General features: G+C 50.1%; 1 protein-coding gene across 2 annotated transcripts; it reads left to right on the plus strand.

The window, feature by feature from the left end:
* The first annotated feature begins 2,569 nt into the window (after positions 1 to 2,569).
* Positions 2,570 to 25,405, plus strand: LOC120407576 (thioredoxin-like). 2 transcript variants are annotated; one of them, XM_039543267.1, is made up of 5 exons: positions 2,570 to 2,699; positions 13,805 to 13,909; positions 18,752 to 18,811; positions 20,867 to 20,932; positions 25,288 to 25,405. In XM_039543267.1, exons 1-5 carry the CDS (start codon positions 2,676 to 2,678, stop codon positions 25,348 to 25,350), a joined length of 318 nt encoding a protein of 105 aa, XP_039399201.1. In that variant the 5' UTR covers positions 2,570 to 2,675; the 3' UTR covers positions 25,351 to 25,405. The 2 variants fall into 2 exon arrangements, with proteins under 2 accessions (XP_039399201.1, XP_039399203.1); XM_039543269.1 differs by lacking the exon at positions 18,752 to 18,811.
* The last annotated feature ends 2,016 nt before the right edge of the window (positions 25,406 to 27,421 follow it).

Genomic DNA, 27,421 nt, shown 5'->3' on the forward strand with positions numbered 1-27,421 from the left:
GGAGCAAGCTGAATTGCCCAGTGTAAATTCTAATGGTCAAATTCTTCCCATGGCTGTTTGTGGGTAGCTATCATTGAATTTGTTGAGAACGCGTGAAGAGAAGAATTAGCCCAGGAGTTTTCTATGTAAGAGTCCCTCGCTCTACTTTCTTTACATTCATCATAGCCCTGAGAATCCAAGACGTTCTAGCTTTGAAAACAGACACATGGCATTCTCTCTTATTATCTATGTACATGGAGTTGACTTTGCTCTCAGTAAGTCAGAAGTGACTCCATTGAGGTCCGAGGAGTTCCAACCACGTAAAACTGAAGTGAGTGAGGGCAAGATCTGGCCCACATCTCTGCAGTTCAGTTCTGTCCCTGTGACTAAGACAGGCTCATTTTTATCAGCTAGCATCATTTTTCATCTATTGATAATTATCTATTGTTTGGGTGGAGCATGAGAAAAGATTTAAATGAAAATAAAGTTTGTCCAGTCAGGGAAAGGAGACGCCTAGAAGCAAGCAGTGCATAGGCTGTTATCCAGATAGCTGATCTTTTAGAAGATTGTATCACTACTGATTAGAAATGATCTCTGGCACTGACTCAGGTCCCTTTCTGGTTCTATTGAAATGCTTAGTAAAAGGCATCTGTAGCATCAAAAACAAGCTCAGGGCCTGGTCTTGCCTCACACATGTAACTAGCACGCAAGGCAATTGGAGTTTTATGTACCCCAAGAGCCTGATCCAAATTCCAGTAAAGTAAATAGAAGTTTTTCCATTGACTCCGTGGCCTTTGGAAGAGGCCCAGGGATGTCACGTTTGAGCCATGATTATACTATGCTCAGTAAAGGCCACACACAAGGCTTGTTCTCGCTCTCTCTCCCCTTCTCTCCACCCCCATGTGAGTCTAATGTTTTCTTTTTATCTTGGTACTTACCAAATATTTGTGCTGCACACACAAGGAGAGAGAGATCTGGGCATTTACCAGAGGTGAAAGTAAGCCAGTCCGGTCTGGCATGCCGGCAAGAACTGGTACACAGCCAACCATACCAGCGGGGGCAGATTCCCCAGGCCAGCGATTTAAAGGGCCCGGGGCTCCGCTGCAGTAGTGGTGGCCAGAGCCCCAGGCCCTTTAAATCTCTGCTAGAGCCCTGCTGCCAGAGCCCTGGGTTAGTGGTGGCGCCCGGGAGCCCCAGGGCTCAGGCAGCGATTTAAAGGGCCCAGGGCTCCCAGCAGTGGCCAGAGTCCTAATCCCTTTAAATCACCGCCCGAGCCCCAGGGCTCCTGGCCACCATTGCAGCTACTGCTACCAGGGGGCTCCAGCGGTGATTTAAAGGTCCCAGGGCTCCAACCACCACTACTGCAGCTGGTGCCCCGGGCTTGATTGAAAGGGCCTGGGGATGTAAAGGCACCCGCCTCTTCTGGTTGAGGCCCAGCCCCACTGCTCAGGACTCCGGCGTGTATCGGTAAGTCCTTTAAGTTACTTTCACCCCTGGCTATTGGAACAAGAGGATTTGGGAGCCTGTGGTCGTGAAAAATCTCACCTGTGCTGAAAGTAAGAGATCACAGCGTTTCCATTCACTGGGCTAAATCCTGCTATCAGATTCTACTCTGCTTTTACTCACTCCTTAATTAGCCACGCTGCCTTCTCTTCAGTGGCCGTTTGCCTACGTAAGGGCTGCAGGATTTGACTCCCAAGGTTCTCATAAAAACACAAAGACAAAAACACTTTTTGTGGAAAATGCAGTTAGTGTGAACTTGCTCCTGGGTACATTTACTGAGTTGCTGCAAAACAGTGTGTGAAAGGATTCAACTGCCTTTAAGCCTTCTGATAATCACAGATCTTGAATCTCTCTTTGAAACAATTGGATGAAACCTTCTGTGACACAATATTTCCATAGACTATAAAGCGATGGAAAATGTTCTGCATATGCTATTTGTTACATATTATTTCTTAATCTCACAAATGCGCATGCACACACATATAAAATCTCCCTCTACGTTTTTGCAGGGCCTGATTCTGATCTCACAGTTGTAAAGGAGGAGTCGCTGCACTGAAGTCAAAGAAGTTACCCGAAAGTAAAACTGTTCTGAGATCAAAATCCATCCCTCAATCTTTTGCCAATATAATCCAGCATTGACTCTCTTGGAGACCCAGACAGGCCCAGGGAACTGCCTGTGTGGAGTAGCTTGCAGGATTGGAGCTCTATGACTGCAATTCTGATCTCTGACCAATTTTATACCAGTGTGATTGCCTTGAGATCAGTAGGGTTACTCTAGCTTCACTCCAGCCCATGTGAGATCAGAATCAAACCCTATAAGAAAGACATGTTCTCCACTCCAAAGGCCTTCTAGTGTAGACAAGACACCAATGTGGGTCAACAGGAAAGCAGAGTGAGGAGAATAAGGAAAGAATGAAGAGTTTCTGGCAGAAGAATGCTTTAAAGAGAATCTGAAGGAAACAGAGGGACGGGCCTTGGGGAACAGGAAAGCTGTTCCCAACACAACAATCAACATGGCAGAAGGCAAACAACACTCCCTGATGAAGCAAGATGACTCATTTCACTATGTCACAAAGCCTCCCTAGCATCATGGCCAGAGCTGCACAACCTTGTGTGGGGCAGGGAGGGGAGAAGATGCTAGCAGGAACCTGAAGCGTGTTTTCCGTGGTGGTTCCCAGGCACTTCCATGCGTTATGCTGCAGACTATACAAAATCAGGCAAGTACCTAAGGGCTGAAAGAGGAAGGCAAAGTGCTGTGGAAAGCTACAGCCAGCAGCACTTCTTTTTAAAACAATTTGGGCCGGATCCTCAGCTGATGTGAATTAGTGTTGCGCCATTTGCTTCTATGAAGCTATGCCAGTTTCCACCAGCCATTGGCCTGCCCGTTTATTTTTCCCTGGAATAGCACTACCTTGGGTGGGTTAAGTTCAGTTCCTAGTGGACAAGTGTCCACCCCACACAAACCACCACTTGGTGGATAATCTCAAGAGAGGAGAAGAGTAGAAATAACCCTTCAGTCCTGGGAGGAAGGGTACCACCTCTGGGTCAAGGCACATAGCTGAAGTAGCATAAAGGACAAGTACTGCCTGTTCTCTGAAAGCACGGTTATTCTATTCTATTCTATTCTGTTCTATATAGATTCCTATACCATGCTCTGTAGTAACTGAGTGCTTCCCAGACAGGCATCAAGCACTGTGACTAACAGTTCTCACGTGTGGTCTGTTGTCTCATCCTGTCCCCAGGGGAAGAATTGTATGTGCAGTAGAGTGTTTTGTTTTCATAGGGTTTTTTGGTTTTCTGGTTATATATATACATGTTGCTCTGTGTTCATGTTAGAGAGGGAACGTCGAAGAAGTGCTCCTTGCACTTGGAGCAGAAGGTGGTGAGGTTTGTGATGGCCCATAGTTCCTGGGGGAGTTTGTTCCACAGTCTCGGACCAGCCCCTAAGAAAGCTCAAACTCCTGCATGGATGAACTTTATTCTTATTGTTGTGAGTTCCATTGTACCAGAGGAACAGAGTAGTTGACTACGGTCTTCACCCTGGCGCTTTAGTTAATCTTTTAGATACACTGGGCCCCAGCCATTGAGTGCCTTGAAAATAAGGACCAAGAACTTGAACTTGATTCTATCTTCTATGGGGAGCCGGTGTAGCAAGCGGAGGACAGGTTTGATGTACTCATGGTGGACTGTGTTGCTGAGGAGAAGCACTGCAGTTCTGAACTAGTCGGAATTTCCTAAGCTACTGAAGGCTTCATGCCCAGGTGTATTGCATTGCTATAGTCCTGCTGAAAGGTGACAAAGGCATGAATAACGGAGGTCAGCTCATCATGTGCCATGATGTTACGGAGTCTCCTAGCCAAACGGGGACAGTAGAAGACATTACTAGTGGATGCTGCTATGTTAAAGCTTAGCATCAGCGTGGAATTCAGCAGCGCCCCTAAACTCAGACTGACTTGACCAATTTTCAATGTATGCCCTCAACCAGAGGAGACTGAATTGCAGCTGTGAACTCTTCAAAATGCTTTCCCCTGCCCACCAGTGTTCTGCTTCAACCCACTGTTCTTCATGCATGGGCTGATCTACTCCAAGCACTGGGCCATCTTGGTGGTAGCGGTGTGACCATACATGGTGAAGAATAAGTATGTCCTCTGCACATTGCTGGCACTTGAGTCTATGTCATCTGACCAGTTCATCTAGGGCAGGGCTGGGCAAGCTTTTTGGCCTGAGAGCCACATCTGGGTATAGAAATTGTATGACGGGCCATGGATGCTCACAAAATTGGGGCTGGGGTGCAGGAGGGGGTGAGGGCTCTGGTTGTGGGTGTGGACTCTGAGGTGGGGCCAGAAATGAGGAGTTCAGGGTGTGGGAGGGGGCTTTGGGCTGGGCAGAGGGTTGGGATGTGGGAAGGGGTGCAGGCTCCAGCTGGGGGTGTGGGCTCTGGGGTTGGGCTGGGGGTGAAGGGTTTGGGGTGCAGAAGGGTGCTCCGGACTGGGATCAAGGGGTTTGGAGGGTGGGAGGGGGATCAGGGCTGGGGCAGGGGATTGGGGTGTGGGGAGAGGCTCAGGGGTGCAAGCTTCGAGCAGTGCTTACCTCAAGCGGCTCCTGGAAGCACTGGCATGTCCCTTCTCTGGCGCCTACGCGGAGGCGCAGCCAGGCAGGTCTGCACAGTGCCCCATCCACAGGCACCACCCCTGCAGCTCCCATTGGAGCACGCAGGAACTGGAGCAGGGCCATGCCGCGGCTTCTTGGAGCCGCGTGGTGCAGCCCCCGACCCTGTGCCCTGGCTGGAGCACCAGAGCGGGGCAAGCTCCAGACCCCGCTCCCCAGTGGGAGCTCACTGGCTGGCTTAAAATGGCTTGCAGGGCAGATCCGGCCCGCGGGCTGTAATTTGCCCACCCCGATCTAGGGGCTGTGTCTAAATGTTGAATAGGAGTAGAGAGCCTTGATCCTTGGGGGGCAAGTGAGGGGTCTAGTGGGTGGTCTCAAGGTCAAAATTCTCCAGAGCTTTCATTAGAGCTAAAAAAAACCTATAACGAATAAAGAAATATTACTACTAGGGTGACCAGATAGCAAGTGTAAAAAAATTGGGATGAGGGGGGGTAATAGGAGCCTATATAAGAAAAAGTCCCCAAAATCAGGACTGTCCCAATAAAATCGGGACATCTGGTCACCCTAATCACTACTCAGCCATGGCTTTCAGCAGGCAAAACCTTTCTCCTCAGGGCAACAGGTCAGCCTGATTTTCTGGTCATAGTGTTGGGTGATTATACTGCAAATCTCTGGACTGGTGGGAGAGCATTGCTGGAATTATGGGAAGATAACACTTGCAAAACTCATTTCTTGTCTGATCCCTTCTCAGTTTGATCTCCACACCAACGATGTCCCCTAATCAATTTCTGTTTGAATTGCTAGGCTGTTGTTTCATCTCTGTTTCTAGCAAATTGGGTACATGAAACATATTCTGCTTTGTTTCACTGATGTAAATCCAGAGTAATTCCAATAGGGTTATACTTGTGTAACTCCAGAGTAAATGAAAGCATAATTTGGCCCTATGTCTTTGTCAAACATCATGTACCTTTACACAGCTCCATAATAACATACAATATCTACAGCTAGTCTGATAGGTTGCTTATTCCACATCTAACCTGTATGGCTGCAGCTGGTTCATGGAGAGAGTAGAAGTCCTCATGGGACTTCAGTGGGAGCTGAAGCAAGCCCTTAAATAAGAAGCAGTGTCTTAATGACTCGAGCCAACTCCCATTTAAGGCACTGGAAAGACTCCCGTTCATTTTAATGGTAGCTGGATCAGGCCAGTAGTTGCCTATAGGGTCCTTTGTGAGCTCATAGAGGATTAACCAATGGCTTGCAAGTTTATTAGTACATTCCAAAGAGGTGAAATGGAAAGAAACAGCTTAACACCACATGTTTTTTCTAAACAAAACTAAATGGACTTCCAATAGAGGTCACAATTTCTTTCAGCCCTAGCAGAATTACAGATTCTTCTTCGAGTGATTGCTCATATTGATTCCAATGAAATGTGCGTGCACCATGTGCAGAGTCGTTGGAAAGTTTTTCCCTTAGCAGCACCCATTGGGTCAGATGTGGAGCCCCCTGGAGTGGCGCCTTCATGGCGCTCAATATATGACCCTGCTGACCCGGCGCCTCCTCAGTTCCTTCTTACTGCCAGTGATGGTCGTTGGAACTGTGGCATCTTGTTCTGCAAGTTTTACCACGTTTCTCTAGTTTTGTTTGTTTGCATTCTCTGTACTTATTAGTTAGTAGTTAGTAGTTAGCAGTTGGGCTCCATCCTGACCGCTTTTTCTTGGGAGGGCTTTAATGCCCAAGTCCCAAGGGTTCAAGCTCTGCAAGTTCTGCAGCAAGCCTATGTCAATGGGCGACCCCCACGATGCTTGTCTGAAGTGTCTGGGAGAGGCTAACCAAGCCGATCAGTGCAAGATTTGTAAGGGATTTCGCCCCAGAATCAAAAAGGAGCCAGATTTTCGCCTCAAGCAGTTCCTTATGGAGGTGGCACTTAGACCTCAGCCTCCGCTGGCACGGCAAGACCCAGCACCAAGTTCATTGGTGTGTAGCACCTGGCGACAATGGTGGAAGCGGCATTGTGGAAGGATTCTGGCAGAGACCCGTGGCACCGACGCTCCCCGGCGCCAAAAATGGCTGGATCAACCTGGCACTGCTCCCACTCCCCAGTGCAGAAGCAGCACCGGAAGAAAGGGAGGAGCAACTCGCCATCCCAGAGGCCCGCTCCTCTGGAGCCAGCCAATGGGACACATCCTCGTGAGGAGCACCCAGCGCTGAAATCTGCAGAGATGGCACCGTCGACTTCGGCCCCGCAAAGGGGACCATCAAGTCCAGTGCCATTGGACTCCCCAGCCCAGGTCATTGAGGAGGTGGAACTGCTATCCACCCCAGACACCTTTGAAGCCACGAGGGACCATGACAGCGCCGAGGTCACCCACCCTTCGTGCCAAGCCTCCGGTATCACATCGCATGTCACTGTCTCAAGGCAAACGGGCAATGCTCTGTCCCTCAGCACCGCTGATAGAATCGTGACATCGCTTGGAGCCCCGGCACCACTCGCAATCGTGGCACTAGTCGTACTCGCAGCACGGCTCCAGGTCGCGCCAGCACTCCCACTCATGATGCCGATCCGCGCATCGATCCCCATCATGTGGCAGGTCCCGCTCCCAGCACCGATGCCTCTCTGAGAACCGATGCAGCTCCAAGTCATGCCACCACTCTCCAGCCTCATGGCACCGCTCCCCAGTGCGGCACTGCTCGCAGGATCAGCTCCGCTCGGCACCGCCCTGGCCTTTGCTGTACCGATCCCAGTCTTCGGACTCAGAGGCGAGATCTAGATACTCAGAGCGGGGTCTGCACCGGTCAGGCCATGGACACTCTGAGATAGGGGCAGGGCTGGGATCTGTGCAGTGGCCATTTTGGACCCTGTGGGTGTACCACCAAGCACAGGTGCTCAATCTAAAGACTCCTGATTGGCCACCTCTGAACCACAGGTGCCGGAGGCTTCTGCCAGTCGCACCACCCCTCGGGGTGCCAAGGTGGTGCAGTGCCCGCGCCCACCCACCCCTCCCCCCAGAATCAACTCCAACTCCAGTTCCTGAGCAGGACCCTGGTCCACCTGGTCCAGCCAGCGAGACAGGACAGGAGGTCCCTGACAAGCAGGAGGGACAGGAGGACCCTGTTCCCCCATTAGCCTCCTCGCCCTCCTCTCCAGACAAGGCCGTTGTGGGCACTTCTGTCTCTGGACTCCCCATAGACAGCCACGCCCACCAGGACCTCCTTCACAGGGTGGCATGCAACATGAGTCTGCAGGCCAAGGAGGTGGTGAAGTCGGAGGACCCAATGGTCGACATCTTGGCCCCGGAAGGTCCTTCGAGGGTGGCTCTGCCCCTCATTAAGACCATACGGGCCAATGCCAAGACCATCTGCCAGACCCTAGCCTCCATCCCTCCCTCCGCCAAGGGTGTTGAGAGGAAATACTTCATCCCACCAAAGGGGTATGAATACCTCTTCACACATCCGCAGCCTTGTTCATTGGTGGTTGCAGCAGTGAATGAGAAGGAGAGGCAGAGGCAGCAAGCCCCAGCACCTAAGTCCAAGGACGCCAAGTGCCTGGACTTGTTTGGGCATAAGGTGTACTTGACGGAGGGGCTACAACTCAGGAGTGCCAGTCAGCAGATATTCTGAGCCAGTATAGCTTCAATTCCTGGAACTCGATGCTCAGATTCAAGGAGCTGGTTCAAACAGAGTCCAGGGAGGAGTTGGAGCGATAGTGGACGAGGGCAAGGTGGTGGCACAGACCTCTTTACGGGCCTCACTGGACACTGCAGACTTGACGGCGCGCACCTTGTCCTCTGCTATCGCCATGAGGCGTAGCTCATGGCTGCAGGCCTCGGGCCTTTCGCCCGAGGTTCAACAGATGATGCAGGACCTGCCTTTTAATGGGGCAGGCCTGTTCGCAAAGCAGACTGACTCTTGGCTACATAGCCTAAAAGACTCAAGGGCTACTATGAAAACATTGAGTATGCACACCCCAGCAACCCAACGTAAGCATTTCAAGTTCCAACAACAGCAGCAGCACGCCTATCCTCCTCAGCCAAGGCAGGACTTTTACAGGAGAAGGGGCAGGAACGGCAGAAGGAAGCCTTCCAATACCCCTTCTGGGCAGGGGCAGGGCCCGACTAAACCATCATTGGGTTCCAAGCAGGCCTTTTGAAGGGGCACTCAAGGACGGTGCACCAGCTTTGATTCTGGATCCTTCCCCATCTTTTTTGAATTGTCTGTCCCACTTCTACCGTGCTTGGTCCCAAATAACTTCAGACCGCTGGGTCCTCCACACGGTGGAAGTGGGATATTCTCTCGAGTTCTGCGCCTATCTTCCCACCCCCCTTCCCTCTTCAGGGACCCCTCTCATGAGCAACTCCTTATCCAGGAGTTGCAGGCGCTGCTCGCCATGGGAGCAGTGGAGGAAGTTCCTCAGGAGCTAAGGGGCAAGGGATTCTACTCCCGATACTTCCTAATCCCCAAGGCCAAGGGAAGTCTCAGACCCATTTTAGATCTGCGCAGACTCAACAAATTCATGGTAAAGTTGAAGTTCCACATGGTCTCCTTGGTCACCATTATCCTCTCCCTGGATCCGGGAGGCTGGTATGCCATCCTCAACATGAAGGACGCGTACTTCCTTATATCGATTCATCCTGTACACTGGCACTTCCTACACTTCGTGGTCAACCACAAGCATTACCAATTCACTGTCCTACCATTCAGCCTCTCAACAGCCCCCCAAGTGTTCACCAAGTGCATGTCAGTAGTGGCTCCTTTCCTCCGCCGACAGCAAGTGCAAGTATACCCCTACCTCAACGACTGGCTGCTCAGGGGCCGCACCAGGGGGCAGGTGTAGTCCCAAATCCGTTTGGTCAGGTGCACGTTCGAGCGACTGGCTCTCCTCCTCAACATGGGGAAGTCAGCCTTGGAACTGACCCAAAGAATAGAATTCAATGAGGCAGTGTTAGACTCGGTTCAGGCACGAGAGACCCGATTCCAAGCCATCACACACATAATTCAAAGCCTCCAGCAATTCCCAACCACAACAGCAAGGGGTGCCTGAGTCTCCTCGGCCACATGGCTGCTTGCACTTACAGGACCCGGGACGCCATACTCCAGCTCAGACCTTTGCAGGCATGGCTCGTCTCGGCCTACTGCCCGGGGCGCAACAACTTGAATTCAGTGGTCACAGTGCCGAGGCAAGTCCTCACATCCCTCCACTGGTGCTCAACCCTCAAGCAGTGTGCAAAGGAGTCCTGTAGCAGGGTGGTTACCCTGCTCCTGCCCTGAAGGGCTTAAAACAGCCCTGGGGGAAGGTTGTGGCTGGGAGCTGCTAAGCTGGGCTGATTGGGAAGTGGCTGCAGCTGGGCCACACCCCAATCAGGCCACAGCTGGCCTGTATAAAGAGGCTGTGAGCCAGGAGCTCAGCAGTCTCTCTCTGCCTGTAGAGGGAGAAGGGCCTGGCTGCAGGGAACTAGACACAGGGAACCTGAGTGGAGCAGGGCTGGGGAAAGGCAGAGGCGCTCCAGCCTGGAAAGCCCCAGGCTGCGGCCTAGCACAAGCCCAACAGGTACTGGGGGTTGCAGAGGGCAGGCCAGGGGTAGGCCAAGGCAGCAGGTCCAAACCCAACCTTGCCAGTGATGAGTAGGCCGATACTGCAGTCTGCCCCAGGGCACAGGGACTAGACAATGACTGGCAGTAGCCATATACTGAGGCAAGGTGGGGATAGAGGGTTGGGGGTTCCCCAGGGAGGGGAGACCCAGATTGGAGGGGTACTGCCAGGGGGCAGCACCCCAGTTAAAGAGGCACTGGGGTCCAGGGAGGTACACAGGGGCCAGAGGACAGGTGGATCACTGGCCTGCAGAGGGCGCTCCAGAGCTGGAACAAGCTAATTCCCGGAACAGACCAGCAGGAGGCGCCGCAGGGGTGAGTCCACACGTCTACAAGTCCCCTTCCATAACCCTCAACCTTCCTTGTCTCTGGTTACGGATGCATCAGCTCTGGAATGGGGCACGCATCTGGGGGACCTCCAGACACTGGCTTGTGGTTGCAGGAAGACATCTCCCTACATATCAACATCAAGGAGATGAGGGCGGTGTGCCTAGCCTGCCAGGCTTTCCAGGACCAATGACAAGGCCAGTGCATAGCAGTTCTAATGGACAACACCACCGCCATGTTTTACATCAAAAAGCAGGGTGGAGCCTGTTCCTCTCTATGTCGGGAAGCCCTCCGACTGTAGGAGTTCTGCACAGCCCTCTCCATTCACCTGGAAGCATCCTATCTACCAGGAGTTCAGAACATGCTGGCGGACCACCTCAGCAGGTCCTTCCATAATCACAAGTGGTCCAGCCAGCCAGATGTCATACATCTCGTTTTCCAAAGGTGGGGGTTTCCCCAGGTCAACCTAGTTGCCACCCAACGCAACAGGAAGTGCCCAACGTTCTGCTCCTTCCAAGGTCACAGCCCCGGCTCACTCACAGACAAATTCCTGCCACCCTGGAGAGGTCGCCTGCTCTACACCTTCCCCCTGTTCCCTCTCATGCACAAGATCCTGCTCAAGGTCCGCAGAGAGTGGGCAAAAGTAATTCTGATAGCTCCAGCATGGCCTCGACAGCACTGGTACACTATGCTACTGGAACTGTTGGTGGACGCACTGGTCATGTTACCTCTCTTCTCCAACTCACTCACTCAGGACCATTGTCGCCTCCATCATCCCGACCTGCGGTCCCTCTACCTCACAGCTTGGAAGCTTCATGGCTGAACCCCATGGAACTTCTGTGCTCAGAACAAGTAAGGGAGGTCCTCCTTGGCCGCTGGAAGCCCTCCACTAGAGCCACGTATCTGGCAAAGTGGAAGAGATTCTCATGCTGGTGTGACCAGTATCGTACACACCCCCTTCAGGCACCTATATCCCTCATCTTGGAGTACCTCCTGCATATGAAACAGCAAGACCTGGTGGTGTCCTCCATGAGGGTTCACCTCGTTGCTATCTTGGCCTTCCACCTAGGAGCATCTGGTCGATCCGTCTTCACCAACCCTATGGTTGATCACTTCCTCAAAGTTCTGGACTGCCTACATCCCCAGATCCGGCAGCCTGTCCCTGAGTGGGACCTTAACCTTGTCCTCTCCAGGCTCATAGGGTCCCCATTTGAACCACTGGCAACTTGTTCCCTCCTGTATCTGTCTTGGTCACCATTACTTCTGCAAGGACGGTGTCTGAGCTAAAGGCCCTCACCTCTGACCCACCTTACACGGTTTTCCACCCAGCCTTTCTCCCCAAGGTGGTGTCACACTTCCACACCAGCCAAGACATTTTCCTGCCCGTCTTTTACCCTGAGCCTCATGCCAGTAAATGGGAGCAGAGGCTGCACTCCCTCGATGTTCGGTGAGCACTAGCTTTCTACATTGAGCACATTAAGCCATTCAGAAAATCGAACCAGTTGTTCATAGCAGTGGCAGACTGGATGAAAGGCCTCCCGGTCTCATCTCAAAGAATATCCTCCTAGATCACTTCATGCATCCACATGTGCTATGAGCTGGCCAAAGTACCAGCCCCGGCTCTTACGGCACACTCCACGAGGGCCCAGGCCTCGTCAGCAGTGTTCTTGGTCCAGGTCCCGATCCAAGAAATCTGCAGGGCAGCAACTTGGTCCTCGGTGCATACCTTCACCTCGCATTACGCCATCGTCTGGCACGCCCGAGACGACGCAGCTTTCGGCACAGCAGTGCTCCAATCAGCAATTCCATAACTCCGACCCCACCACCTAGGTAAGGCTTGGGAGTCACCTAATTGGAATCGATATGAACAATCACACGCAGAAGAAAAAATGGTTACTCACCTCTCATAACTGTTGTTCTTCGAGATGTGTTGCTCATATCCATTCCAAACTCGCCCGCCTTCCCCCCTGTCGGAGTAACCGGCAAGGAGGAACTGAGGAGGAGCCGGGCCGGCAAGGTCATATATGGAGTGCCATGAAGGCGCCACTCCAGGGGGCTCCACAGCCAACCATGGGGAGTGCTGCTAGGGGAAAAACTTTCCGACGACCGTGCCCACGGCACGCGCACACCTAATTGGAATGGACATGAGCAACACATCTCAAAGAACAACAGTTCCGAGAGGTGAGTAACCGTTTTTTATTCAGATAGTTCCCCAAAACAACCTTTACTTGCATATTGCTGTTCAGTACCATTTTGTTTGTCCATTTCTAGTTTGCATAGCAAAATAACATCAACTTAAATGGGCGTCTGACCCAGCCCTTTAATAAATGATCTTTTTGTGACCACTGGTAATTGGGAAGCAGTAAGGTCCAACAGCTTGAGGCACGGGACAAGGCTTTTCTAGTTCTCATCCTATTTCTGCCACTGATGTGTTGCTTGACCTTCATCAAAGCACTTAAATGTTCTGTCCAAATTTCCAGGGAATAAAAATGCTTGATTCATCTTACTGTGCGAGTGTTGTGGGACTGAATCAATTAATGTTCCTATAGTGCTTCGGAAATGCAAAATGTAATGCGTCATTATTAGTACTGAGTTGCAGTCAAGTTCTCTGCCAATGTAAATTGGCACACCTGTGTTGGAATCTTTGGAATTGCACCAGTCTGCCCTAGCAGAGAATATGGTTCTTTCCTTGGTTGAGGTTATGGAAACCTATAAAACCTTTATTGCCGTGACATTATGTGTACAGGGAAGAGCTGTGAATGAGTTACACAGATTTTCCCAGACATGTGGCAATGAAAGCTTGGCAATACCCCAGACCATCATGTCTTTTTATTTTCATGCTGTATGTGCCTTATTTCATTCATCTTTTTCCTCTTTTGCAGTCTCCCTCTGCTTTTTCCTCTTTGGAGTGTACTAGTTACTATGGGAACAGTGATGCCATTGCTATGAGTGGGACTTTTTAACATCCAATTTTTATAATGGTTTGCAATCGATATTAGCATAGCTTCTATCATTGCACCATGGTCTCTGAAAACAAAGGAGTTTCTATGATGATTACCATGACCATATTATGTAGTGTGTTGTTGTGACGCTTCCCTTATTTATATATTTGTGCCGTTTAATTTAACACAAATGAAAGTTAATCAGGGCTGAAGTGTAGTTCTCTCGTTAAACATTAGAAGATTCCAGTAGAGCAAATATTTTGTTTGTCGTGCATTTGCCAACAATCTTCAGGTTGTTCAAACTTTATCCACTGCCTATGCAGCAATTCTTCCTTTTCATGCAAATGTGTTCATTTCAGAGTGAATTTGAAGATTTATTGAAGGCCGCAGGCTCCAAACTCGTCGTTGTTGACTTTTCGGCAAAATGGTGCGGACCTTGCAAAGCAATCGATCCTGTCATTCATGTAAGTACAGTATTGCCATCCCATGCCACTTCCAGAATGGGGTGCGGGAATTGACATTTCATGGGAAAAAACCCACAAGGTCAGAGCCTGATCTTTGTTACAATGATGTAAATCCAGAGCAACTCTATTGAGGTCAATGGAGTTACTCAAGATTTACACCTGTGTAGCTGACCCTTTTACTTTTCTTTGCAGAAAGGGCCAGTGTTGAATTAGAAAGGAAGGCATTCGCCACTCCATTGCATCCTGGATATATGATCTACATCCATGGGAGGGGACACCTATATTGTCCTTTGGACATAATACACATGCTCTGAGCCTTCAAGTAATTTTATCGGGAGAAAAGGCACAGCCTTGATTTCTGGAAGTAAAAAGATTGGAGCTACTTCAAAATATGCCCCGTCACACTTGGGCAGTGTGGGTAGACCTGCTGCTATGCTCACTCCTCACCCTCTTCCCGGGTCGTCTCCATTTCTGAATTTGAACCAGTGTTACCTGTCTCCCACCTGAATTCATGGGGAGTTTAGGACTAGATTGTGCCTAGTTCTGCACAGGTGACACACAGGGAAAGAGTGCAGAATAATGAACCTGACTTCCCTTGTGCCCCTGCATGGGGGCAAAGCACAGTCTCAGGCCTTGTGTTCGCACGGTGCAAGCAAGGACTAGGGGAATCAAGGGCCTACAGCAGTGCTAGAAATCCCATAAGGGATCGTGGGACAAAGGTAGAACCTCCCACCTGCTGTCTGGACCAGTGGAGCTGGGATGGCGTGAGAAGGTAAAAGAGTGTAGCAGCAGCTGCCACTGCTGTGTGCACCCCCCCGAGGAGAGGTACTACACCTCCTGCAGACACAATGCCTTCAGGAGCTGGGCACCTTTCACACACCCTTCTGCACGCTGTAGCTCATAGCCCTGAATGAGAGAGAGAGAGAGAGAGAGAGAGAGAGAGAGAATGAGGTTCAGACCTGGAAGACAGAATGTTGTGGACCTGATGCAAGGTGTAAGTTGTGGACCTGATGTATGACATGTGTTATGCAGGAAGTCAGACTAGATAATCATTATGGTGCCTTCTGGCCTTAAAATCTATGAACTCCTGAGTTCTACTTCCAGCTGAGACATGGACCCCCCTCTCTCTGGCAAACAGGGACAATCATACTTACCTGTCTCTCTGAGGTGCTGTGAGGATTCATTAACCAGAGCTTACCAAGAACCCAGAAAATGAAGTCCTAGCTAGTAATATTATTCTAGTGACATTTACATTTCAGTGCTATATAATTGTTCTGATCCTATGCCCTGATTCTGCAAAAGGATCTGCAGAGGCAGACCCCTGTGCCTGTGCAGAGTCCCACTGAAGTCAGCAGACTGGTTCAGAGGTCCTCTCACACAGATTTGATTGCAAGAACTTGGCCCTCACTTGTATCGATCTCTTGGTTTTAGCTGTGCAGCGCTCTTATCACTTAGAACAACTGGAAAGTGCATTAAGGACTCCAGGAACCCAAGGGCTCATAATAACCTACAGTGAAAATGTCTGATACCGGAAATCAGCAACACAGTTAGATGGAGAATGTTTCCATCCATTAGAGACAACAGGCTTTTAGCAAAGCTCTTAAAGTGACACCCTGGCGTGGAAACATCTTAATGAATCAAAATCGGGCCCCACTGGTGGTTTTGCTGCAAGCTGTGGTGATGTTTAAAAAGAAATGATGTAAACAGTTCTGAGACTGAGGACTGAGAAGCATAAACTCTTCCAAAAGAAAACCCTTCACTCTTTTGCACCTTGCCCGCCTGTGAGAGATGAAAACAAACAGAGGAATGCTCACTCTCCGGTCACCAGTTCAAAACTCAGCCAAGGGATCAGTCACTGATATTTATTCCCATCTGCTGGTGCCCTACCTGAAAGGAGCTGAGAGTCTCAGTCCAGTTCCCAATGAGCAGGTGGGAACCCTCCCAGATGAGCATGCAGCTGTGATATTAGTTGGGGCTCAGCGGGCAGACAAAGGAGCCTCCAACCAGGGGCGGCGGATCCGGCGGCGTTTCTGCTGTGTGTCAGGAGTATCACAACTGGGAAGCATGGAAACATCACTGTGCCAGTGCATGAAAAGGGGCCTTGAGTCCTGCATTGCCAGGGAAATGGACAGGATAATCTAATAGGGCTTCTCCCTCCTCTCTGTTTCTGTGCTCTGCCCTCCAACCCCAGAAGTGATCTCTCAAGCTCAGGGCTGAGGGCCATCGATGAGTCAGAGTACAGAAGCTTTCACTGCCACTGCCCCAGCTGTATTTGTTCTGTAGATAAAAGGGGGTGATGAGAGTCTTTCCACTACTATCCCACTGTGCACTAGTTACTGATTAGGCTGCCTGTCTGGTCTATTTCCTGTACTCCACTGCACAGAGATCAGGAACAAAACATGCCTTTTTCCGGCTAAGTGTCCATGCCAAGGCTGCTGCTGAGAGACTCGCTGTTGGGACTGTCAGCAATTGTCTAGGATAGCCAGCACTGAGGTCTGCCCAGAGAAGGCCAGGATATTTGTTTTGGGCTCCACTTTTTCAGTATGCACAAGCCTGAGGACAGGATTTGACTGTTCAGTGAATACCGAAGAAAATGGACTCACCCGCGCTGCTAGCGCAGGGATGATGAAAACAATGTTCTCTGGGGATTTCAACAGGGAATTCTTTGGAGAATGCTTTATCTCATGTCATCCCTTGGGAATTAAAATGCTGATGGATTCTGGTTGGCCAGTGGGTCTATTCTGATCCTTAGTCTCACTCTACAAATAGTCCCATTGGCTTCACTGGGCCTGCTTGTGATGGGAGGGGCTACTCAACATGACCTGGTGTATCAGAGTCTGGCCCAAAGCGAGTTGCAAACAGGTGGGATCAGAATCACCCATGTGCTCTGGCTGCTTTGTCCACTTCAGTGATGCAAAGAAGTGTAAATCTAGTTTACACAGCTCACTGACCTTGTATTAATTAAGATCCCTGACTCCCCTTCCCATGCAGGATCAGGGATTTCCAGCTTCTCTAGAACTGACATGGGGAGCTGCAGAATGTATTTTGAAATGTTGGGGATTTTCTTGCCATCTTTCGCTTTCACACAGAAAATGATGTTGCTCCTGATTTCCATACAAGGGAAAGCAAAAGAGACATTGTCACAGCATTATAAACAACCCAGCGAGCAAGTGATGTAGGCTTAGGTTAAAATCGGTGTCGGGACTTGTTCTGATGACTCAGTGTCTTTCCAGTGAAAAACATCAGGACGCTGCCTTGAAAGCTGCTCTCTGACCTGTCAGGCAGGATCACTGCCCGTGGAAGGAGGATTGAAGAAGGATGAATCTGGTGATGCCTGCTAGGAAGACAGCAGGCTAATGTCACATGATGGAGAATTAAGCATTCCCCTCCTCCCCCCACAGACACACACACACACACACACAACTGTTGTTCTAATTGGCTCCCTGTGGATAGGTGCTGTGTTGCAGCCATGCTCATTTGTTGCTCAGCAACTGTGTTAATGAGGCAGATTCTAATGAGAGGCTTGACCCACCAGCTATTAGCATAGAATGAGTAGCTAATAACATGAGAGAGCCCCTGAAGAGACTCCATTTCCCTGGAACCTTCTAGTATTTCCTGGGAAATGGAGGGCATGATTCAGCATTGCCTTACTCCAGCTTTACGCTGGTGTCACATTGTTGCTGCCGATGGAGCGAAGCTAGAGCCTCTCACTCCTGTCAGAGGTCTAAAAAGGCAGAAGAGGAGGGTGAGTCCATTGATTGGACGGTGCTCAGGAGATGTAAAGCACAAACACTGTCCTTCATCCCACTGTGCCTGGACTTCATGCCACTGTTCTGGTTCCTCTGCACAGGTGAGAGGCAGGAGCCCAGAAGTCGATGCAGTGGATTGCTCCCCAGAGGATCCCTGTGTTCCCAGTGCAGGGGTTGGGTTTAGAGTGAGAGGGGGCTGAGCCAGGAAAGGGATGGGGATGTGACCAATGGCTCTGTGACTTCCTGGCCATACTGGACAGTCTGACAGATGGAAGTGGGGGAGAAGGGCAGAGCGGAAGCGACTGCAACCCTAATAACGCACTAGTGGCTGAAGAGTAGATCCAGCGCCAGGAGAAAAGTCTGCAGCCCTCCACGACGCACAGTGCTGGCTGTGCGCTGCTGGGCCAGGACTTGCCCCAATCCTATCTCTGGGACAGTGTACATCTCCTCTACAGATGGGCGCTTACTGGGAGCCAGGCAGTGGCTTCCGAACACCAGCACATCTGGGGGTGTCTGGATCTGGCCGCTTGTATAAAATTAGTGGCCAAATGTGACATTTAAGTCTGGGAGCAAATCCCCGAAGGCCGGAGGTTTGGTTCTGGCTCCCCTCCAATCTCTTCCAATATTTTCTGGGTAAACGGTGGGCTGCTGACTTGAATCTAGTGCTTGTGAGAGAAGCCAGCGCTGGACTCCTGAACTTCCCTACCCCTGTAATAAGTACAGCACCGGCAGCAGCTAAGGAAGCTTCCCAACACTGCCTGCCAATTTGCTTCAGCAATGACCCGGAGGCATCACATCTGGAGGGATCTAGGAGTGCAAGCGGAGTTCAGTTCCCAGCCCAAAGCAGAAAATAAAACCAATTAGGGGCACCCAGTGAGTAATCTTAGTGGAATGCTCATTCCATCAGAACGCACCATTTCTGGAGAGAAGCCCACAGCCCTTCTCTGGCCATTACTAGATCTGTGATTTAATACACAACTCCAGCTATTTTTAATAGTGTAGCTTCTGTACTGGAGATGTATTGCTGACATATTGCTATGCTTATTAATAGTACTTCAGCAAACGAGTATATTTATTCCATTTATTCCTAAAGGACCTGGCTGTTCGGTATGACAATGTGATGTTCTGTAGTGTGGATATCGATCTGGCAGAGGTAAGCTATTGAAACCATGCTAGTTGAAATCATGCTGTTGAAATCATGTTCAGGGGATAATAATAATTAATAAATACTTGGCTTTTATCATCAGTAGCTCTCAAAACACGACACTGTCTTTAATGTTAGACCTTGATCTGTGCATTCAATAAGTAGCCCCTACTCACCTAAGAAGTCAGTCCCACTGACTGCAAGAGATTGCAAGGTCTTACCTTCCATGTCCCTTTTTTCAAGAAAATCAGATATCAAAATACAATCCCATTCCCACAGAGGACATTAGTAGCTAGTGATTTAATATAGATTAGAAATGGGCCAAAACAGAACACCTGTGTGAAATGGCTGCCTACTCTCCAAATGTTGATCTTTGCCAAATCAAAAATCTGACTGATTGTGTTTTGCAAAGCCAGCGCCAAACAAAGCTTGGTCAAACATGGCCGTACAGAGAGGTCCTGAATTTGGAAGGACGTACCTGGCATTGACTTCAATGCAATTGCTCCTGATTTGCACAGGTGTCATTTAGATCAGGGCCAAGACCCCGATACAGATACTGAGAGTCACCAATACGGATATAGATAGTAAAGAGATAACAAGCTGCCGGCTTTTTGAATTTTCACCAATCTTTGTCCTGGGATTTTTAATTCTCAGTTGTGCTTAAATTTAGAGCATCCCCCTTTATGTGCTCAGGAGTGTGCAGTGCCATATCCTCAGCTGCTGTTGTTCAGCATAGTTCCACTGAATTTAACGGCGCTACGCCAGTTTGCACCGGCTGCAGATCTGCACAGCCGATCGGGTGACCAGATAGTAAGTGTGAAAAATCGGGTGGGGAGGTGGGCAAAGGGGGGAATTGGTGCCTATATAAGACAAAGCCCCAAATATCGGGACTATCCCTACAAAATCGGGACTGCTGGTCACCCTAACAGCCAAAGCAAACAAAGTCCATATCATTTTACTAAAAATAGTGTAGGATCTCCAACTAATAGCAGAGACACCAAGTAGCCATAAAGGATTAGCTGGACATTCCATTGCCGCTTTTTAAAGAGCTGACATTTTATTTACCATGCTGTAGCACAGTGGTTCTCAAACATTTGTACTGGTGACCCGTTTCACACAGCAAGCCTCTGAGTGCGACCCCCTCCCCCACTTATAAATTAAAATCACTTTTTTATATATTTGACACCATTATAAATGCTGGAGGCAAAGTGAGGTTTGGTTTGGAGGCTGACAGCTCACGACCCCCATGTAATAACCTCGTGACCCCCTGAGCAGGGGCGGCTCTAGACACCAGCGCGCCAAGCAGGCGGCGCGCGCCGCTTCCGGCGGGCGGTTGGCTCTCAGTTGAGCGCCCGCATGCCATGCCTGGCGGCGGGGGGGAGCCCGGGGAGCGCCGCCTGCCGCAGGCATGACTGCGCGCGTCTTCCCGCCCCCGCGCTTCGGTTGAGCTCCGCAGCGCGGCAGGTCCGCTGGTCCCGGCCTCGCTGCGCGGCGCGCGGGCAGCGGCAGGCACTCAAACCTACTCCTGATTTCTAGAGCACCCTGAGGGGTCCCGACCCCCACTTTGAGAACCCTTGCAAGCAATTTCTGCCTTCATCTACAGCTGTGCAATATGGACATTTTCACATCAGCATATCAAAGAGCTAGAAAAATCTCAACAGCCCCTTCAAGCTATTGTGCCTATATCGAGTGGCAAGGTAAAACTATGAATAATGAAGGAGTTGTACAAGCAGCACAGTAGTGCAAAAGCTCTCGCTGACTCAGTTGTCTTCAGCATGAATGACAAGCACCAAAGGCACCTTGCTGAATGCTTTGTAAGGCATTCTCATGAGTAATAATTCTGTGTACTGTGTGTATTTCTTGTCACATACTAGCTCAACGGTACTGTGCAAGCAGCTTTTCTGGGTTTTTTTATCTTACAGGTAAATTTCCTGTATTTCTCTTGACTCATTCTCTTTATTATTATTATAGCTATTTGCCTGAAAGCATGCCCTTGGATTTTAATGAATGGTTCTAGAACTAGTATGACAGGTGATTTTACAGGCGTTTTTCTCACTTTTCTAGGACGTGGCTAATTCTTGTAAAATTATCGCCATGCCGACATTCCAGATGTACAAGAAAACGGAAAAGGTATTGTATGGCTAGCGACATAAATTGTTGGTCTTTGTTTTATTAGTATGACAGCAAAGGCTAATAACTTGCTGTATCCCTTCCTAATGACGACTAGGCCTGGTTCAGAAAGATTTCTCTGAAACTCCTGCCCACATTGCTGTGACAAAGTGGGAATGTTCTTAATGTTTTTTTCTAAATACTGTATGGGTGCCTCGGTTTCCCCTATGCATTTTTTAAGTATATAGGAGGTGAGATAAGGGTGCATGATTGTTGCAGAGCCCTAGAGGGCAGGTGCGATGCCGTCTGCACAGAGAATGGCCGACACCCTGTCTCCTGGCAACTGATGGCTTGGGCCCCTCCCCTGCAAGGTGCCAGCTGAAGGTGTTAGAGAACAAAGAGATCAGGTGGCCTCCTGGTCTGGGAAAATGACAAAAGGCCAGAGGAGGGGCTGGAAGGAGTGTCAGTTTGGAGCTGGCTGGGGAAACGGAGGGAGGCCCATAACCTGGGTCTGGGCTCCCTACCCCACAAGATAGACCTGGCTGAAGGTCCTGTTTTCTGTACCTACAAGCTCTGCTTTAGACTGTGTTCCTGTTGTCTAATAAACCTTCTGTTTTCCTGGCTGGCTGAGAGTCACAGTGAATCACAGGAAGTGGGGGTGCACTGAGTAAAAAGGCTTCTACTTTTTAAACATTTCAGGCTTTTGTGTGAAACGAGTGCCTAAGAAAATAAGACCTTTTGCAAAAGAGAAAACTCAGCTGTGGGATTTGAGCCACATAGTTTGAGCCTTGATCTGAATTTTCCCAAAAATCTGGGGATGTTGAGTCCCAGAGTTTTGATTCAAGCCATTCAAGAGTTTGGATCTAGAACCAAACATCTGCAGATTCCCAAAGCAGGTGGGTTTTTTTTCTGGGTCCATCTCTAGATCAGACGAGTGGGTCATTGTTACAGGGTCCCTGTCAATGAAGCAGGTCCAGTTCCCCTGTGCCAGAATAGGTGCTCCCAATTTGGCCACTTAATAGAACAGGGCAGCACCTGGGGTCTATAAAGAATCAGGGAGAGACCCAGTAGGAGGGAGTCAGAGGAGTCGGATTCAGTCAGGGGTAGGAAAAAGCTGCCAGATACCAGGAGCACTGGAGGAGGTCCCGGAAGGAAGCCAAAGATACTTCCTGGGGGAAGGCTGTATGCAAAGAGAGCATCCCTGCACCAGGGCTGGGGAGTTTAGAAGGCAAGGGAGCAGCAGAGGCTCTTATCCTCTGAGATCTCCAGGGCTGGACCCAGAGGAACCAGAAGAGGGCCAGGGGGAAGTAAAGATGCACCTTAAACAAGAATGCTCCCCAGCAGAGAGGCTGTAGGGGTTCTTGCTGGGAAGAGTGGGATTTGAATCCACTGTGGTGGCTGTCCTGGGACAAGGACAGGAGAGGATGGACAGAGACTCCAGGTGTGGATCAGAGGCGCCAGTGTGTGCTGTGTGGGATGTCAAGGGATGAAATGCCTTAAGTTTTAATGACTATTTGCACAGGGGTGAGAAATAGATCAGGCCTGGGAACTTGTTTGGGACTGGTATATTATAAAGCAATCAGGGTATAATTGTGTCACTTTGAGCCTAAAGTGAAGTGACCAGGGACTCCGAAAGGATAACCTGAGACAGTGCACATGTCTTGTCATGGCCTGCCACAGGTGGGCGCTCCAAGTGGGACTGCCCTAGGACAGTCATCAAGTACTGTGGTCTGCCACCGTCCTGGCCGGCAACATCCCCATTTTGCCGGTCAGGGGTCTCTCTCCGATGCAGAAGGTACTGTGAAGAATTGTGTTGAATTGTGTAGTGGTCTTCTATCCTAGAAAAATATGCACGGGTTGAGGGGCTGCAAGGAGAGCACAAAACTACATGGATTTTGCGTCAGGCATTGAAGCCAGGTCTGTGGAAATGAGAGGCTGTAGCATGTTAAATCACTACGCAGCCCAGTGGAAAGTTCACAAGCTGGCTTTCAATCCTGTTTTGGCATGGATAAAAGGAGATAGGCTAGAGGTATTTGAAATAATGAAGAATAGAGTGAAGGCTGACAGAGTGCTTCTCTTGATCCAGTCATAAAATACAGGGTCAAGGGATCAATCAATGAAATAAAGTGCTAAAGCTACCCTTTGCAATTGCTCTCCAAATTTTGTGTGGACAGCTGCTGAGTTATTTGTGACACTGCATTTTTGCACATAGGGTTGATCCAGAGGCCATTGACATCATTGGAAAGACTCCCATTGACTTCAGTGGCTCTGACCCAAGAGACTGATGGGTAGTAGTTAGATATGCAACTAACCAATATGTGAGACCAGTTGCAATTTGCACATGCAAATCTGAGGTGCAAGGATGAAGATGGAAAAACTTGGTTGCAAAATACTATGGGCATAATTTTGAGGCAGCTTTTGACAATTGGGCTAAAAAGACAACGCATTTGAAGTGTATAAAAGGGAATTATTTTTTCATCCGTTTAACCTGTCAAACACACTGCTGCCACAAGATATTATTGAAGCAAATAGCATAGTATTTTCACGTGAATAAGTCTCTTATCCACAATGATATCCTGACAATGCACAGCCTAAGCTGCTTACCAGAGAAATCATATCTGTATCCGTGGTAAATTACTGCACAATTAACTAGGTGAAATGTGGGGGGGGGAGGAGAGAGGAGGTGGGTGTTCACTTTCTTCTGAAACATCCAGTTCTATGATGATCATAAGAAACAGGATCCCCAACAAGATGGACCATTTTGTCCTTTCATCCTGTCTGCATCATGTTCTGTCCTTGTATGGCAATTCTGACTGATCTGCTCCAAATGTCATAGTGCTATTCCAGGACACAGTGTTTGGGCGTGGTGATTTGGGTGTGATCACAGGCAGTCTGTGGGTGACTTGCAGGGAATGCATGGTACAGTTTTGGGATTCCAGTACACTTAGAGCTAAGTTTGTCACCAAAGATTACCCCAGGGAGCTCTACCACAGGATCCCACAGTATACCAGGTGATATAACATACACATTATTTGCCTTTGGGGCTACAATGTACTATACTGTAGTACAAGTAATGCACAAAATAGTTCACATCCATTCACGTGTTCAGTTAAGGTTTGGTCTATATCTAATATCCCCATCACAATGGTTTGTCCTATTAGGAGTCTATGTAACATCCTCTTGTGTGGCGGACCCCTCTGTTAGAAGACTGAATGCTATTAAAAAAGAACCAAAATGATTTGCTTTACAGGTGGCATTAAATACAGTCCACTTTTTAATCCACAGATCCTCTCCTACCCCCTTATTTCCCTTTCCCTTTAACTGTGTAAAAAGGAACATGGAACTATTAAGTTGACTTGCTTAGTCAGCAAAACCTCATGTGATGGACTGTCACAGCTAGGTCAAAATGGTTCTGAGAGCTCATGTAAGTCTTCTTGTGAAAGGCAGGGCCACCCAAAGGGGGGGCAAGTGGGGCAATTTGCCCCAGGCCCTGGGCCCCGCAGGGTCCCCGCGAGCCGCTCCGGGTTTTCGGCGGAACTTCAGTGGCGGGCCCGTCACTCGCTCCGAGTCTTTGGCGGCGGATCCTTCAGTGCAGCGGAAGACTCGGCGCGAGTGAAGGACCTGCCGCTGAAGTGCTGCCGAAGCCTCGAAGTGCTACCCGGTGAGTACAAGCGCCGCAAGTGGCAGGGGAGGGAAAAAAAAGCCGCGATCGGCGGCACTTAGGCTGCTCTACTGCCGCTGCTTCATTCTTGGGCTGCATTTGGCGGCGGGTCCTTTCCTCCGAGAGGGACCCGTCGCTGAATTGCTGCCAAAGACGCGGCCCTGCCCCAGGCCCCCTGAATCCTCTGGGTGGCCCTGGTGAAAGGTAAAGCATCAGACTCACTGAATATTTATAAAATAACTATATAGATGACTGAAAAAATATAGATTACATAGACTGAGAGGCTCACTGATCAATGGACAGGCCTCCTAGAAGTGAAGACAAAGTAGTTTTGCTTTTAGGGACCTGATTCAGCAAAACATTGAAGTATGTGCCTATTTTCCCTCAAAGTAAATGGGACTTAAGCATGTGTTTAGAGTTAAGCACATGTTTAAATGCTTTGCTGAATCAGAGCGTGAAAGGAGGAATCTCAAATCTCTGTCTCTGTGTTAGAACAATCCTTGAATATGAATCTCCCCATGTGTAAGGTTATGCAGGTGTGTGAGTGTTTGCAGAATCAGAGCTTTAGTGTGCAATTCTTATGAAATGTTATTGTTGATCCCAAACATTTTTTTTTAAAAAGAACTTTCTAAATTGCAATTTACTGCTTTATCAAATCAGAATTTTTTGCAAAGTAAACCTTCTTTTGTTGTTTTGTCTGTTTGTTTGTAACTAGATTTGTGAAATTACTGGTACTGACACCGGGAAGTTGGAAGCAAAGATTGAAGAACTAATGTAGTTCCTGCAGAAAACAAAAACAGAAGTTCCATTAAAATCCATCTTCTGCAGTCTCATATGTGTCTATTTTCCTTCAGTCCAGTTATTCAGAAATGATGCATCAAAATGTATGAAGCTTCTCATCTGTACAGGAAGGAGAATCTTGTGGTTAAGGCACAGGAATGGGACTCAGGAGATCTGAGTTCATTCTTGGCTCTGCCTAGGGTTGCCCGGTGTCCGGTTTTCGACCGGAAGGCCTGGTCGAAAAGGGATCCTGGTGGCTCCAGTCAGCACTGCTTCCGGGCCTTAAAAGTCCGGTTGGCGATGTGGTGGCAGGCTCCCTACCCAACTCCGCACAGCTTCTGGAAATGACTGGCATGTCCCTCTGGCTCCTAGGTGTAAGGGCAGTGAGGGAGCTCCGTGCGCTGCCCCGAGTGCCGGTTCCACAGCTCCCATTGGTTGGGAACCTGAAGCCAATGGTAGCTGCTGGGACGGCGTCTGCGGGCAGGAGCAGCACATGGCGCAGAGCCCCCTGGCCGCATCTCCACCTAGGAGCCAGAGGAACTTACTGGCCACTTCCAGGAGCCGCCAGAGGTAAGCACCACCCGGAGCCTGCACCTCTCCCCCCCCACACCCCAACCCCCTGCCCCAGCCCTGAGCTCCCTCCTGCACCCAAATTCCCTCCTGGAGCCTGCACCCCACCCACTCCTGCATCCCAATCCCCTGCCTTATCCCTGAGCCCCCTCCCACACCAAAACTCCCTCCCAGAGCCTGCCCCCGCTCCCATGCCCCAACCCCCGCCCTGCCCCACCCCGGAGCCCACACCTCCAGCTGGAGCCCTCACCCCAACTCCTGCCCTAGCCCGGAACTCCCTCTCGCACCCAAACTCCCTCCCACATCCTGCATCCTGAACTCCCTCCCACATCCCAACCCCCAGCCCTGAGCCCTGAGCCCCCTCCCGCACTCCAAACCCCTCATCCCCAGCCCCACCCCAGAGCCCGCACCTGCAGCTGGAGCCCTCACCCCAACCCCTGCCCTAGCCCTGAGCTCCCTCTCGCACCCAAACTCCCTCCCACAGCCTGCACCAACCCCCTGCCCCAGCCCTGAGCCCCCTCCCGCACTCCAAACCCCTCGGCCCCAGCACAGAGCTCCGTCCTAACCCCAACCCCTTGCCCCAGCCCTGAGCCTCCTCCCACACGCCGAACCCCTTGGCCCCAGCACAGAGCTCCGTCCTAATCCCAACCCCCTTCCCCAGCCCAGAGCAACCTTAGCTCTGCCACAGACTTTCTGGGTGAAATCCTGGCTCCCATTGACTTCAATGGGGTCAGAATCCACCCTGCATGTAACCTTGGGCATGTCACTTAGAGCCAGATTTTCTGAAGAGCTTGGGGCTAATGTTCAAGTGCTCAGCATTCAAAATTGGGGCCAGTACATTCAGGGGCGGCTCTAGGCATTTTGCCGCCCCAAGCACGGCAGGCAGGCTGCCTTCGGCGGCTTGCCTGTGGAGGGTCCGCTGAAGCCGCGGGACCAGAGGACCCTCCGCAGGCAAGCCGCCGAAGGCAGCCTGCCTACTGCCCTCGCGGCAACTGGCAGAGCGCCCCCAGTGGCTTGCCGCCCCAAGCACGCGCCCTTGGCGTGCTGGGGCCTGGAGCCGCCCCTGAGTACATTGGGTGCTGGCCCCTTATTAACAATCTGGCATAAATGGTGCCTAAATGGAAGCTGAGTCCTTTTGAAAACCTGGCCTTAAATTCAACCAGTTGTGAGAGGATGTCCCAGGAAGGAAACAGCAGGTCCCATTGTGATACCTAAGCGATACCTGCTGTGCTGAGCTCTTTGGAAAAGCAGCCATTTATTCTGGTGCCTGAATGGGAGCTGAGTTCTTTTAAAAACCTGGCCCCAGCTTTGGGTATTGAGCACTTCTGTAAAAATCTGGCCCTTAATTCCCCAGTACTGTGAGGGGCCCAGATTTGACAGTGAGAAGCACAAGACAGAAGCCTATACATAAAGTTTATGAATCAGCATGTTTTCTAGATAGGCAGTGTTAGCAAGTCCCACACAGACCTCCCCTCCCTCTTACTCCCAAATCCCCTGGC

Source organism: Mauremys reevesii, linkage group 6, assembly GCF_016161935.1.
Source record: "Mauremys reevesii isolate NIE-2019 linkage group 6, ASM1616193v1, whole genome shotgun sequence".
In the NCBI taxonomy this organism is placed as follows: Eukaryota; Metazoa; Chordata; order Testudines; family Geoemydidae; genus Mauremys; species Mauremys reevesii.

Excerpts from the sequence above, each read along its gene's own strand:
- LOC120407576 (XM_039543267.1), top strand. The coding sequence starts at position 2,676 with ATGCTGCAGACTATACAAAATCAG. Across the intron at positions 13,910-18,751 it reads CAATCGATCCTGTCATTCAT|GACCTGGCTGTTCGGTATGA; the intron begins GTAAGTACAGTA and ends TTATTCCTAAAG. Across the intron at positions 20,933-25,287 it reads TGTACAAGAAAACGGAAAAG|ATTTGTGAAATTACTGGTAC; the intron begins GTATTGTATGGC and ends GTTTGTAACTAG.